This window comes from Plecotus auritus (genome assembly GCF_963455305.1).
Source record: "Plecotus auritus genome assembly, chromosome: X".
NCBI lineage: Eukaryota > Metazoa > Chordata > Mammalia > Chiroptera > Vespertilionidae > Plecotus > Plecotus auritus.
The window spans coordinates 143,900,631-143,914,287 of record NC_137784.1 but is presented as its reverse complement, the minus strand read 5'-3'; the positions used below and the strand labels follow the sequence as shown (position 1 = coordinate 143,914,287).

The following is a 13,657-nucleotide window of genomic DNA, read 5'->3' as shown; positions in this document are numbered from 1 at the left end:
GCATTTCTATAACGAAACGTAGGGCCTCTCCATTCCCATTTAGCACAGAGGGATCTTTCTTCCTGACTTTGCTTTTTTTTTTTTTTTTTTTTTTTTTTTTTAATATATTGATATTTCACAGAGAGGAAGGGAGAGGGATAGAGAGCTAGAAACATCGATGAGAGAGAAACATCCATCAGCTGCCTCCTGCACACCTCCCACTGGGGATGTGCCCACAACCAAGGTACATGCCCTTGACCGGAATCGAACCTGGGACCCTTGAGTCCGCAGGCCGACGCTCTATCCACTGAGCCAAACCGGTTTCGGCTTGACTTTTCTTGATCATTTGGGTCCCACGTCTTCGTAAAGTGCTGTCCCCTGAATAAAAAGGAGGGGTGGGGTGATGCTAAAATAGTGGGCTCCCCACAGATTACCAGTTACAAAGAGAGAGACAGCAGCTTTACAGTGGCGAAACCTGGTCAGTAATTCTTTTTATAGCGCATTTAACAGATCCTTTTGGTTATGTATAAGGAGCATTTATTTTTGTGGGGGAAATAGGAGATGACTAGAAATCGCCAATGATTAGTAAACTTCACCATGCCTTTTCGTGTCCAGTGAATGACTTTTTAAGTGACTTCATTTTCTTCGGTTGAAGTCCCAGTGATGTGGGTGTCCGGATATGTCACGCCTGCTTTCCTTTTTGACTTGCAGACCATGAGGACTATGACCCACAAACTGTCAGGCTGGGAAGCAGATACAGTCACGTTCAAGAAGTCCAGGAGCGGCTGAACTTCCTGAGGTTCGTGTCAGGCAATCACCGTTGCTCTCCTTAAGACCCAGACCAGAAAGCCAACTTGGTCCGATGCGTCTGAGTTTTAACTCTCCTCCTTTGCAGTGCTTGAAGGGAACACATTTTAAACTTCTGTACAGATTTCCGTTCTTAAGCGCAAGTTTCCATCCTTTGAGACAACCAGCTAGAGAGCCATACTGACCGTAATGGCATCCGAGACACTCGGGGAATGGGGACCAAAGGCTGCTGGACCAGCACCCGAAAGAACGCTTGAGTCCTCGGGTGCCTGGTGCGCCCCAGCAGTGGCCGACACAGGCAGTCCCGAGCCACGTGTTCATGTTGTTGGGATGGGGTGAGGCAAAGGTTCATGTCCTTGAGCCGAAGCTAAATGGAGCACGAGGCAGCGACTAGATGCGTACAGATCGGTTGCGTTTCGGGGTAAACGTGATGGAGCTCTGATGGCCCGTTTTTTATCCGTTTGTCCAGGTTTTTGCTGAAGGACGGCCAGCTGTGGCTGTGCGCCCCGCAGGCCAAGCAGATCTGGAAGTGCCTGGCGGAGAACGCCGTGTACCTGTGCGACCGGGAAGCCTGCTTCAAGTGGTACTCCAAGCTGATGGGGGATGAGCCGGACTTGGACCCCGACATTAACAAGGACTTCTTCGAAAGTAACGTGCTGCAGCTCGACCCTTCCCTCTTAACTGAAAACGGGATGAAATGTTTCGAGCGGTTCTTCAAAGCTGTGAATTGTCGAGAAGGAAAGCTAGTGGCCAAGAGGAGAGCCTACATGATGGATGACTTGGAGTTGATCGGGTTGGACTACCTTTGGAGGGTAAGTGAGGCGGTGTATAGCTGTAGCTCTTCAAACTGACTCCGCTGAGCAGCGATACCCCCAAGGTTTATGCATGGTGGCACAGTGTGGGGTTAATTCAGTGCTCCTGCCTTTAAAAACCTGACCTGGTGCTCTGGCTCGTGTGGCTCAGTGGATAGAGCGTCGGCCTGGGGACGGAAGGGTCCCGGGCTCGATTCCGGTCAAGGGCATGTACCTTGGTTGCGGGCACGTCCCCAGGAGGGGGTGTGCAGGAGGCAGCTGATCGATGTTTCTCTCTCATTGATGTTTCTAACTCTCTATCCCTCTCCCTTCCTCTCTGTAAAAAATCAATAAAATATATTTAAAAAAAAAAAAAAAAACCTGACCTGGTCACAGCAGTGTATATATATAATTTTTACATGAAATACTTTTCTGCAAGCTAGCTAGTCTAAGATCTTTTTTTTTTTTTAATATATTTTATTGATTTCCCACAGAGAGGAAGAGGGATAGATAGTCAGAAACATCGATGAGAGAGAAACATCGATCAGCTGCCTCTTGCACACCTCCTACTGGGGATGTGCCCGCAACCAAGTTACATGCCCTTGACCGGAATCGAACCTGGGACCCTTCAGTCCGCAGGCCGACGCTCTATCCACTGAGCCACACCGGTTTTGGCTAGTCTAAGATCTTTATTGTGGTATTTGATTATTCAGACTTTTTGATTCAGGGGTTTGCAACATTTTTAAATAGTTTTTAAGATTTTCAATTACGGTTGACACGTTTTCAGCATTTTTACATGGCAGGAACCCTTTTTTAAAATAAAAACGTACACACTGCTCCGGAATGGAAAACTCAGCTGCGGTGCGAACGGAAAGCCGGTTGACTTGTTCTCCTCAGTCCTGTGCTCCTCCCCTGCCCTTCCCTTCCCCAAGCCAGCCACGGGGCTCGGCCCTAAGACGCCTCCTCAGAGCCCCCAAGTTCTGCATCTAATGGGCACCCCACTGTCATAATGAGGTGAAGGATAGAGATCTGAAGAAGTTGGTTGGGGCAGGTGACATAGGTAAAGGGGATTAAGAGGTACGGCCTTCCAGTTACAGGTCATGGGGATTTCAGGTACAGCACAGGGAAGGAATATCGTCAGTGTTATGATAACGTAGTTTGGTGACAGATGGTAACTAGACTTATCGTGGTGGTCATTCCGTAATTTATACAAATAATCACTAATGTACACCTGAAACTAACATATATTGTATGTCAATAAAAATAATGATCCTCCTGATTAAAACGTATTATGTCCTTAGGGAAATGAGTCTTCTCTTTAACGAATTTCTTTATTCAAAGCCTTGCATTTGTCTTCTTTATTTTGGTCTGTTTTCTCACTTAATGGTACGTGGTTGTCTTGATTACCGAAGTCGGTGTATCCTGAAATTATTGAATGCTATATTCAAAATAACTGACGGTATGGTTTGAATTGAAATGGCCAACTGAGATATCTTTTTGAACCTAGGTCGTGATTCAGAGCAATGATGATATTGCCAGCAGAGCTATAGATCTCCTTAAAGAGATATACACAAACCTGGGGCCGAGGCTACAGGTCAATCAGGTGAGGACTGCCGTGTATTCAGACGTACGCAAATAGAAAATCTGGTTGAAGAACTCTTTTGCTTTAAAGAACTTTTCTTTAATTTAGAATTAACTAGGAATTCTTTTGTTTCAACTCTTATTATAAATATACCTGAAATATTTGGTCCCTATTTCTCTCATACAAAATGCTATCTAAGTGAATCTAGTCCTAATAATTATCTTGAAGTGATCATTTTGAGTATAATTATGGCAAGAGATTTTGACTGAATTTCTTTTGATTATAACACCTAATCCTGAAGGTTATTTTTTTTTTTTAGTATCTAGTTTATACTTATATAACTCTAGCTTCCTTTGACAATACATAGTATATTTTATTATCAGTATAGACTCCCTGGCTAAATACAATCATGGTTAATTGACGGCTACCCTTTAATGAGTTGTTGCCATCTTTAATTGGAATAAAGTTTTATATGTGCATTTAATTTTGACATTTCAAAGCAACTTGAACTGTCATATTTGACCCGTTATTTGCAGGTGGTGATCCATGAAGACTTTATTCAGTCTTGCTTTGATCGTTTGAAAGCCTCCTATGACACGCTGTGCGTATTGGATGGTGACAAAGACAGTATTAATTGTGCGAGACAGGAAGCTGTTCGGATGGTTCGAGTGTTAACCGTGTTGAGGGAGTACATAAATGAATGCGACAGCGATTACCACGAGGAAAGAACAATTCTGCCGATGTCCAGGTTTGTGAATAATTGATCCACCGGTGCTGTTGCTTGATGGCTTGGTATTTCCTAGCCATTGGGTTTGGGAAAGGGATGTTCCAGCCGAGCCAGTGTGGCTCAGGTGGTGGAGTGTCGTCCTGTGCCCCAAAAGGTTGCTGTTCGACTCCCGGTGAGGGCGCTTGTCCGGGTTGGCTCGGTCCCCTGATGGGGTACATGCCGGAGGCAACGGATCGATGTTTCTGTCTTGCATTGATGGGTCTCTCTCTCTCAAGTCGATGTACCAGAAGAAAGTGTTGGGATCTTGGCCATGAAGAACATTATTTGCATCTTTTGAAATCTTTGGTCAATACTAGACCTCTTTTTGTTTTCCGGGATCTATTTTCTGTTTTGTTTTCGGGTTTTTTTTTTTGTTTAGTGTTCTCACTCAAGTCAAGTTTGCTCTCTTGCTGGTTTATTTTTGCCAATGACTTGTTTTCTGGTAAGTGTCGCAGGAATGTTTACAGTTCAAAGTGTCTTGATGCCGTTCATTTACACCGTTAAAAATAACGGCCGAGTAAGGTTAGCGAGTAATCGTAAAGGCCTGTTAAAAGCTGCTTTGACAGAGAGCCAGAATAGCAAGAACAGTTCTCTTACGGTCTGGCCACTTAGCAAATCAAACAGTATTTATTATTTAGAGATGTTTATAGGCATCTCTAAACACGGACTGTCATCAGTGTTTCTTTAAAAAGATTTCTCTATGAAATGGTTCTTTGTTAATCGTGAAATTATTTACAACTGCTCCTTATTTATTTGTGCTTTTTGTATCTTATCTGCAGTAATATTTATACTAATATAAATATTATTCTGAGGGGGTGAATTCTGATGTTAAGACTTTCAGAGAAAAATGAACACCTTAGCATTTTTGTTGGTGCTCTTTAGATAAAGTTACCTTCCACATTTGAAGTCTCAGTGGGTTGGGCTTTTATAGCATTAAAAGAAGTCAAGTGTAACTCGTGTCTTTGTGTGAATTTCTTATAAACTAGATGCTTCATTTTCTGCAACCATAGGCACAGGAGTACAGTTGCAACAGTGGGATGTGTTTTTAAGATCGCTTACAGTATTTGTAGTTCAAAGGCGCCGTAAGTTTTTATGTTCAAGACCCTGAAAATAACTAGCCTTAGCTCACTTTCTCTGGTTTAATCAAGAACATTCCCTGTTCGATTTGTAGCTTTATCTTCTTTGCGAGGAGGTTTGGAAGTCTGCTGAGCGTGACGATGGTTTCTCTCTCGTCCCCCAGAGCTTTCCGTGGCAAACACCTCTCTTTCATAGTCCGCTTTCCGAACCAGGGCAGGCAGGTTGACGACCTGGACGTGTGGTCCCATACCAACGACACGATTGGCTCCGTGCGGCGGTGCATCCTCAACCGCATTAAAGCCAACGTGGCCCACACAAAAATCGAGCTCTTCGTGGGCGGGGAGCTGATCGATCCTGCAGATGACCGGAAGTTGATTGGACAATTAAACTTAAAGGATAAATCGGTAAGCATCCAGAAATACCAAACGTTGCAAGAAAATCGAAGCTGAGCCCTAGCTGGTTTGGCCCGGTGGATAGAGCGTCGGCCTGTGGACTGAAGGGTCCCGGGTTCGATTCCGGTAAGGGGCACATGCTTGGGTGGCGGGCTTGGCCCCCAGTGTGGGGCGTACAGGAGGCAGCCGATCCACGATTCTCTCTCATCGATGTTTCTCTCTCTCTCCTTCTCCCTTCCTCTCTGAAATCAATAAAAAATATATTTTTTAAAAAAGGAAGTCAAAGCCGAGGCTATTTTTCTTTCCACAGTCAACACTGCATTCAGTAAATGTTACTTGAGCATCTGTTCATGTGAGGCTGTGTATCGGTGTTGGGATTGTAACGGTAAATAAAGCAGGCATCGATGTAGTAGAGGAAAGGTTTTCTAAAAACAAATGGTGCTGTTATATTAGACAATGCTTAGGAAAAGTACAGCGTGTGGGTTTTGGTTGGTGTGTTACTGACTGCGGTTTGGTGTATTTTAATTGCCTTGTCTCTGCTGCTAACGTACTGTATCACTTTCAGCTAATTACAGCCAAGCTCACACAAATAAGTTCCAATATGCCTTCGAGCCCTGATAGCTCTTCTGATTCCTCAACTGGATCTCCTGGAAACCATGGCAACCATTACAGCGATGGTCCCAACCCCGAAGTGGAAAGCTGTTTGCCCGGGGTGGTAAGTAGCTGTGAGTTACCGTACGCCGGGCACTGTGCTGGCCTCTTGGAGAATAAAGCAGGGTATTGAACAGGGTGGGTTTTTCCCTGGAGGTTACTGTGCCTGCGTATCAAATAGCTTTCTAGTTAACGGAACTTCCGAGTGGATCCCTCCGAAAGGTGGTTGTAATGGGAATCTCAAACCTCTCCCTGTAGATCCAGTATTGTTACGTTTCCATAAAGTTGATCTGTTGTACAGCTTAATTATAACTATTGAATGTAAGTTTGGAAATACATCGCTGTGGTTTCTGTCCATACCACCATAGTGCGTCCTGCCTTCAGAGCTGTTTCTGTCGGAAAATATTCTCTCTGATTGTCAGTAACTTGTATCTACAGAGACAGTGACTCCTCCCTCCCTTATCCGCTCCTACCCTCCCCACAACAATTTTCACGGCCACAATAACAGCCCCTCCGGTGTCAAAAGGATTTGCTCCCTACAAGTGGGTTAGGAATTCAGTTATTGGTGGGCCTGGCCCCCTTTTATCAGTACAGGCTCTAGCTCGCATGTATGAGAGAAATCGTTTAACCAAAGAGTCAAAAAGAACTGTCACGTAGCAGTTATTGGAGGCGTCTTGGACAGTGTGTTTCTTGAAGGGTTTGTGAAAAGCGGGAAGAAGGGGAGGCATAAGCCCAGTGTGGCAGTTAAACGTATTGGGCTTTCCTGGGAGGTGGACTGTACAGGTAATGTTTCGTGTGTTTTGCGTTCTAGATAATGTCCCTGCATCCCAGATACATCTCTTTCCTTTGGCAAGTGGCAGACTTAGGTAGCAGCCTAAATATGCCATCACTTCGAGATGGCGCAAGAGTGCTTATGAAACTTATGCCACCAGGTAAGATTTAAAAAAAACAAAAACAAAAACAAAAACTAACGTTGATAAAGTACATGCTGGCCGGTAACAGGATGTATTAGCCGCTTCTGTTCGTAGGTGGAACACGCCTTTCGGCATAGGCCAGAGCAGGAGTTGGCAATCTTCGGTCCACTGGGTGGTTTCCCGCAAATAACCGCTTTCAGATAGAACTCGTGGACAGGGCCGGTGCTCGCCTTCAGGGCAACACCCTGCCCCATGGCACAGGTTCTCCGGAAGCCTGGAGCTCCTTTACATCGGCATCCACATGAACTGCATGGTCTCCTTTAACCCATTGATTGAATCCTGCCTCGTTGTAATGCCATTTTCCAATCCCCTCTAGCCACCGGCTTGGTGTTTGACCCAGGACTCCAGAATCCCTGGTCTTGTTTTTAAGAGCATAATGCCACCAGGTGGCGACAGTGAGCTCTTGCCAGGCTGCTCCAAGCAGGGAAACTTGAGGGCGCTTCTTTTTTTTTCTTTCCATATTTTATGTGATCAAAGTATAGGCCTAGATTTGAAACAGCCAACTTCAGAAAGGCCAGTCATGACTGTATTACAGTGTTTAGATCAGAGACTTTGGACTCAACCGGACTTCAGTTCAAATCCTGGTGTGTAAAACCGAGCTAATAAGAATAACTCTTTGACACATGGTCTAGTTCTTGGGATGTAATCAGTATTCAACAGATGTTAGCTGTCGCCATGGTTGCTACACACATACACTCACACTCTTTAAGAAAGGAAGCAGGGGTCCCGGGCGGTGTGGCTCAGTGGTTGAACATCAGTGGGCACATGCCTGGGTGGTGGGCTCAATTGGAGGGAAGAGCTTGCCATTTTTTTTTTTAGAAAAATTAGCAACAGGCAGTTTCCTTTATTCTTTTTTTTTTAAATATATTTTATTGATATTTTACAGAGAGGAAGGGAGAGGGATAGAGACTAGAAACATCGATGAGAGAGAAACATCAATCAGCTGCCTCCTGCACACCCCCCACTGGGGATGTGCCCGCAACCAAGGTACATGCCCTTGACCGGAATCGAACCTGGGACCCTTCAGTCCGCAGGCTGACGCTCTATCCACTGAGCCACACCGGTTTCGGCGAGCTTGCCATTTTTTCCTTTTTGTTATTTTTCCTTAAGAACTTGCTTTTGAAGTGCCTGTGCTTTTTCAGTCTCCGGGGGCTGGAGGGGGGCTGGAGGGCATGTTGATTTGAGTCTGAGTAGGAGGGGCCAGCTTCCTCACTGGGGTCTGGCTGGCTGATTGCGGCTGGTTGGTTTGCCTATTTACTCAGGCATTCTTGAATCAATCCAGATCTGCTTCTGTCTTGTGAAGCGGGGCCTGGAACTGAACTGATTGTGACTTCACCTAAAGTCTGCAAAATACCCCAAGTGACCTGCTTGTGCGCACATGAAGGGCGTTGCTCTGAGCCCGTGTCTCTCCTCTGCAGATAGCACCACGATAGAGAAGCTGAGGGCCATCTGCTTAGACCACGCCAAGCTCGGGGAAAGCAGCCTCAGCCCATCGCTCGACTCGCTCTTCTTCGGCCCTTCCGCCTCCCAAGTGCTGTACCTGACAGAGGTTCGCCTTTTCCTTCGCGTCTCCCCGCCTTCTGCACGCTTGGCCCCGGTGCTGGTGTGGAGGACGGCCCAGCGGCCTGGGGTCTCCTTGGAGCGGCCGGGAGGGTTCTTTTGGGAAACGGGCGCCGTGTCCCTCTCTTCCAGGTGGTCTACGCCTTGCTCATGCCTGCGGGGGCGCCTCTGGCCGAAGACTCCTCTGATTTCCAGTTTCACTTCCTGAAAAGCGGTGGCCTGCCCCTGGTCCTGAGTATGCTGACCCGGAATAACTTCCTGCCCAGTGCAGACATGGAGACTCGCAGGGGTGCCTACCTCAATGCCCTGAAAATAGCCAAGCTCTTGCTGACGGCCATTGGCTACGGCCACGTCCGCGCTGTGGCGGAAGCGTTTCAGCCGGGTGTAGAAGGCGTGACGCCTCTGACATCGGTAAGAACGCAGGCTTCTGCAAAACCTTTTAAAGTTCAGCCTCTCAGCACCTCCCAAGTATCAAGTTCAAGGGGAAACTGTCTCAGGTTCCTTTGCAGTGATGCATTATTTTAGGGTGTTGTTTTTAGGGGTTTGTTTTTTTTTTTTTTTCTGTTAAATTTTATTTCTATTAAAAGTGCAAATGCTTTTCGCTCACTATATTTTTGAGAGACTAGTTCTGCGCCCCCTTAAATCCTGTTTGACTTTCAGTTCTTTTTTTTTTCTTTTAATATATTTTATTGATTTTTTACAGAGAGGAAGGGAGCGGGAGAGAGAGTTAGAAACATCGATGAGAGAGAAACATCGATCAGCTGCCTCCACACCTCCCACTGGGGATGTGCCCGCAACCAAGGTACATGCCCTTGGCTGGAATCAAACCAGGGACCCTTCAGTCCGCAGGCCGACGCTCTATCCACTGAGCCACACCGGTTGGGGCAACTTTCAGTTCTTTTAAGCCTAATAAAGTCTCCGTATGAATTCCTTATGGACTTGTATTTGCCCTGTATTAAAGACACCGGTGGGAATAAAAAAGGTGTAATTGACTTAGCCTGTTGCCACCAAAAGTTCTCACGATATGCTAGAATTTAATGCCTGTTGGTTAGAGGTGTGACGCTGCGTTTAGTACAGACTGAAATGTGAGTTATATGCATCATATGTGATGATTTGCTAAGTTACTGATGGGAGATAAAGACTTCAGGAATATATTCTTTTTTTTAAAGGCTTAGGTTCTAATCAGGGAGGTTGGAATGTCGATTAGATATGTGATACTATAATGTCACATGTAATTGAGATAATAGCACTTATAATTGTTTTGGGTGTGATAATGGCACCATGGTTATGTTTGAAAGGACTATTTCCCACCACCGCCCTTTTTTTTTTTTTTTTTTTTTTTTTTTTTTTTTTTTTTAAGTAGTTGCTGAAGTAAAAAATGAAATTACATATCCAGGATTTATTTTCAAAATATATTCTGGGCCGGGGAAGGGACAGAAAGCAAGGAAGGGGGGTAGGGTAGTTAAACAATTTGGGTCCTTTGTTAATAATTCTTGGAGCTTGCCAATGGGTACATGGGCGTTCTTAATACTATTCTCGCCACGTTTGTATATTTTAGAAATTTTTCATTAGTCTTCCACGGCCTAAGTCTTGCATTTTTTTGGCCCGTTTGTGAGGCTAGGAAACGTGGTTCTTGATTCGCTAACACCTTCTCATCGCGGGCCCTGGCTCAGTGCTCCCCTCTCGCTCGCCCTTTACGGCATTGATTCCGAAAGTGGGCCGGGTGCGCCCAGAGGTACACAGGGGTTCTGCCTGCACCGTGGAGGAGGGACAGGGCAGCCTGGACGGCGGGCAGAACTGCCTGAAAAGGACTCCTTAAAGTAATCTAATCTTGTGGGTTTAAAAACACGGCTACTCCATGAAGTAAAACACTGATACCATTCATGTTTTTGCACTTCTATTACTGATTTTTCTTAATTTTCCTCCTTTCCCAAGAAGAATTTGGTCATGGGGCCCTGGGGACGGGTCTGCCCGGGAGCATGCGTGGGAAAGGCGTGGAGCAGTTGACAGGCTTACCGTGATGCTGAGCCCAGAGCAGGGACATGAGCTGGATGGGCCTGGAGCAGTTGGGGAGGGGGGGGCTCTCACGCCTAAGAGGAAGAAGCCCCCGCGGTTGGCACTGTGGGGTGCTGGCTGTGGAAGGAGGTCATCCGGGGGAGGGTGATGGGCGAGGAAAAAGGGGGTGTGGTTACGGACCGATCATTGGCTCCAAGTGAAACGGTCACCTTTTCCAGGTCAACCAAGTCACGCACGACCAGGCGGTGGTGCTGCAGAGCGCGCTGCAGAGCATCCCGAACCCGTCGTCCGAGTGCATGCTGCGGAACGTGTCCATCCGCCTGGCCCAACAGATCTCCGACGAGGTGGGTGCGCGGCCTCGCAAGCTCTGGCCGCCTGGCGCGTTCGTGGGGTTCTCTGCCTTCGCCCCCTGTGCATTTAGCATGACCCCTTGTCGCCGGTTAGGGCTTGGTCTCCTAGCAGTGTCGGTGCTTTCTGGGTGTAGTCTTCTTTGTGTACAGTAAGCAGCGTGCTTTTCCAGTTTGTGAGTCGCTGAATTTTTTTGTTATTTTTAAATATATTTTATTGATTTTTTACAGAGAGGAAGGGAGAGGGATAGAGAGTTAGAAACATCAATGAGAGAGAAACATCAATCAGCTGCCTCCTGCACGCCCCCTACTGGGGATGTGCCCGCAACCAAGGTACATGCCCTTGACCGGAATCGAACCCGGGACCCTTCAGCCCGCAGGCCGACGCTCTATCCACTGAGCCAAACTGGCTAGGGCTCGCTGAATTTTTTTTTTTTTTTTGATTTTATAGAGAGAGAGGAAGGGAGAGGGAGAGAGAGAGAAACATCCATGATGAGAGAGGATCATGGATCAGCTGCCTCCTGCACGCCCCACACTGGGGATGGAGCCCACAACCTAGGCCTGTGCCCCGACCAGGAATCGAACCCTGACCTCCTGGTTCCTAGGTTGACGCTCAACCACTGAGCCCCACCGGCCGGGCTGTAATTCGGTGAATTTTGAGAAACGCCTCCCAAGCACGTGATCCCATCACTTTTGGGGTGCCCCTGTGCGGTCCGTTCTCCCTCCATCCCTGCCCCACGTGACCGCTGATCTTTTGTCACCGGACACTAGGTTTTTGTTTCTAGGATTTCACACAGGTGGAAGCAAACTCCGTGTTCTTTTATGTCTGGCTTCTTTCACGCCCAATGACGACTGGAAACTGGCTGTGCTGCGGGAACCATTAGTCCATCCCTTGTTACTGTCGAGTGGCGTCCCCTGGTGAACAGTTCAGGTTGCGTTTGTCCGTCTACTTGGCGGAGGCCGTCAGGATTGCTTCCCCTTTCTGGTCGCGAGTGAAGCTGCTGTGAACATTCTGGACGAGTGTTGGTGTGAGCACAGGTTTTTCTGTGTCTCAGGCTAACAGCGAGGCGAGGAATGGCGGCAGTCCTCTGTAGTCCTTTTTTTTTAAATATATTTTATTGCCTTTTTACAGAGAGAAAGGGAGAGAGAGAGAGTTAGAAACATCGATCAGCTGCCTCCTGCACACTCCCTACTGGGGATGTGCCCGCAACCAAGGTACATGCCCTTGACCGGAATCGAACCCGGGACCCTTCAGTCCGCAGGCCGACGCCCTATCCACTGAGCCACACCGGTCAGGGCTCTGTAGTCTTTTTGCGGTTCTTCTGGGAGTCGTATGGCTTGGAGGTGTGTACTGCGTGGCACCGCCAGGCCACGTGGGAACCTGAGCACACAGGACTCGACTCCTTCCCGAGGAGAAGCGTGTCTGCTCTTTCAGCGCTTACTCCGCTCACTCACTTGCTCCTGTCGTCATTCCTCCCTGTCTTGCAGGCTTCGAGGTACATGCCTGACATCTGCGTGATCAGGGCTATCCAGAAAATCATCTGGGCCTCCGGGTGTGGGGCTCTGCAGCTGGTGTTCAGCCCAAATGAAGAAATCACTAAAATTTATGAAAAGGTAAGAGCCGTCACAGAAATCTCTCTCTCTCCAGTAAATGTTGTTCAGTACTGAATTGGATTGCTCCTGTCCTCACTCTTCTTCCCCATCACCTTTCTGTCCGGTGTAAATCTGAGTTTAGCTGACCGTCAGTGAACTACCTACCCAGACGTATTGTAGGTTGTCAAACCTTCCTTATCAGCTACCTGAGACAGTTGCTTGAATAAGCTGGCGCTGCAAAAAAAAAATAAAATAAGCTGGCGCTGCAGGCGAGCTACGGGATGGGACTAGCCGGGGGCTCCTAGCTGCGGTGCAGCGTGGTTCTCTAGGAAGGAGTGGCTGTTGGTGCCCAAGAACCCGACTCAGGAGGCCTCCAGGGGTCTGGCGGGCAGAAGCCGGTGGTGGTGTGCTCAGCGCGCTCCTGCGGCTCCCTGGGAAGGGAGACCCTGGAATTGGGCTCGGTTGTCTGCTGCGGTCATTGCCAGACTATTCCTAGAGCTGCCGGGGGCGGCCGGGGCCAGGTGGCTTGGGTGAGGAGGGGCTGGTACCCACTGGCTGGAAGCCGGGGGAACGTTTCCTTAAAGGCCTTTCTAGATGACTTACCGCTGTCGTTTCACAGTCCAACGTGGGCAACGAGCTGGACCTGGAGGACGAACAGGTTTGCTGCGAAGCCCTGGAGGTGATGACGTTGTGTTTCGCCTTGATCCCGACGGCCTTGGATGCTCTGAGCAAAGAAAAGGCGTGGCAGACGTTCATCATTGACTTGCTCTTGCACTGTCACAGCAAGTAAGTTCCTTTTCGTTGTAAGCAGCTGGATTTGCTTTGGTGTACAGAGGTCATTTCTGCTGGCAAGACGGATCCCAGCCGTCAAAACTCTATTGTCTCCGTAGCATATTAATATTTAGGAAAATGTTATTTAAACGTGTTTTGCTTAGACCAGCCTTGGGCAAACTACGGCCCGCGGGCCGGATCCGGCTGTTCTACCCGGTTCTCTTGCTCTCCCCTCCGCTCCTTTACTTTGAATGTATATTAGTTCACACAAACACTCCATCCATGCTTTTGTTCCGGCCCTCCGGTCCAGTGTAAGAACCCATGGTGGCCCTCGAGTCAAAAAGTTTGCCC

General features: G+C 47.6%; 1 protein-coding gene across 5 annotated transcripts in view; it reads left to right on the top strand.

Moving 5' to 3' along the window:
* The window catches only part of USP9X (ubiquitin specific peptidase 9 X-linked), a 78,079-nt gene that overhangs the window by 40,513 nt on the left and 23,909 nt on the right, over nt 1-13,657 (top strand). For all 5 annotated transcript variants that reach the window (XM_080652022.1, XM_080652025.1, XM_080652023.1 and 2 more), the window contains exons 15-26: nt 691-778; nt 1,256-1,598; nt 3,085-3,180; nt 3,696-3,907; nt 5,166-5,406; nt 5,960-6,109; nt 6,857-6,977; nt 8,438-8,568; nt 8,712-8,990; nt 10,814-10,939; nt 12,431-12,556; nt 13,155-13,321. In XM_080652022.1, the coding sequence (XP_080508148.1) occupies nt 691-778; nt 1,256-1,598; nt 3,085-3,180; nt 3,696-3,907; nt 5,166-5,406; nt 5,960-6,109; nt 6,857-6,977; nt 8,438-8,568; nt 8,712-8,990; nt 10,814-10,939; nt 12,431-12,556; nt 13,155-13,321 (2,080 nt within the window). The remainder of the gene's footprint in view (nt 1-690; nt 779-1,255; nt 1,599-3,084; nt 3,181-3,695; nt 3,908-5,165; nt 5,407-5,959; nt 6,110-6,856; nt 6,978-8,437; nt 8,569-8,711; nt 8,991-10,813; nt 10,940-12,430; nt 12,557-13,154; nt 13,322-13,657) is intronic.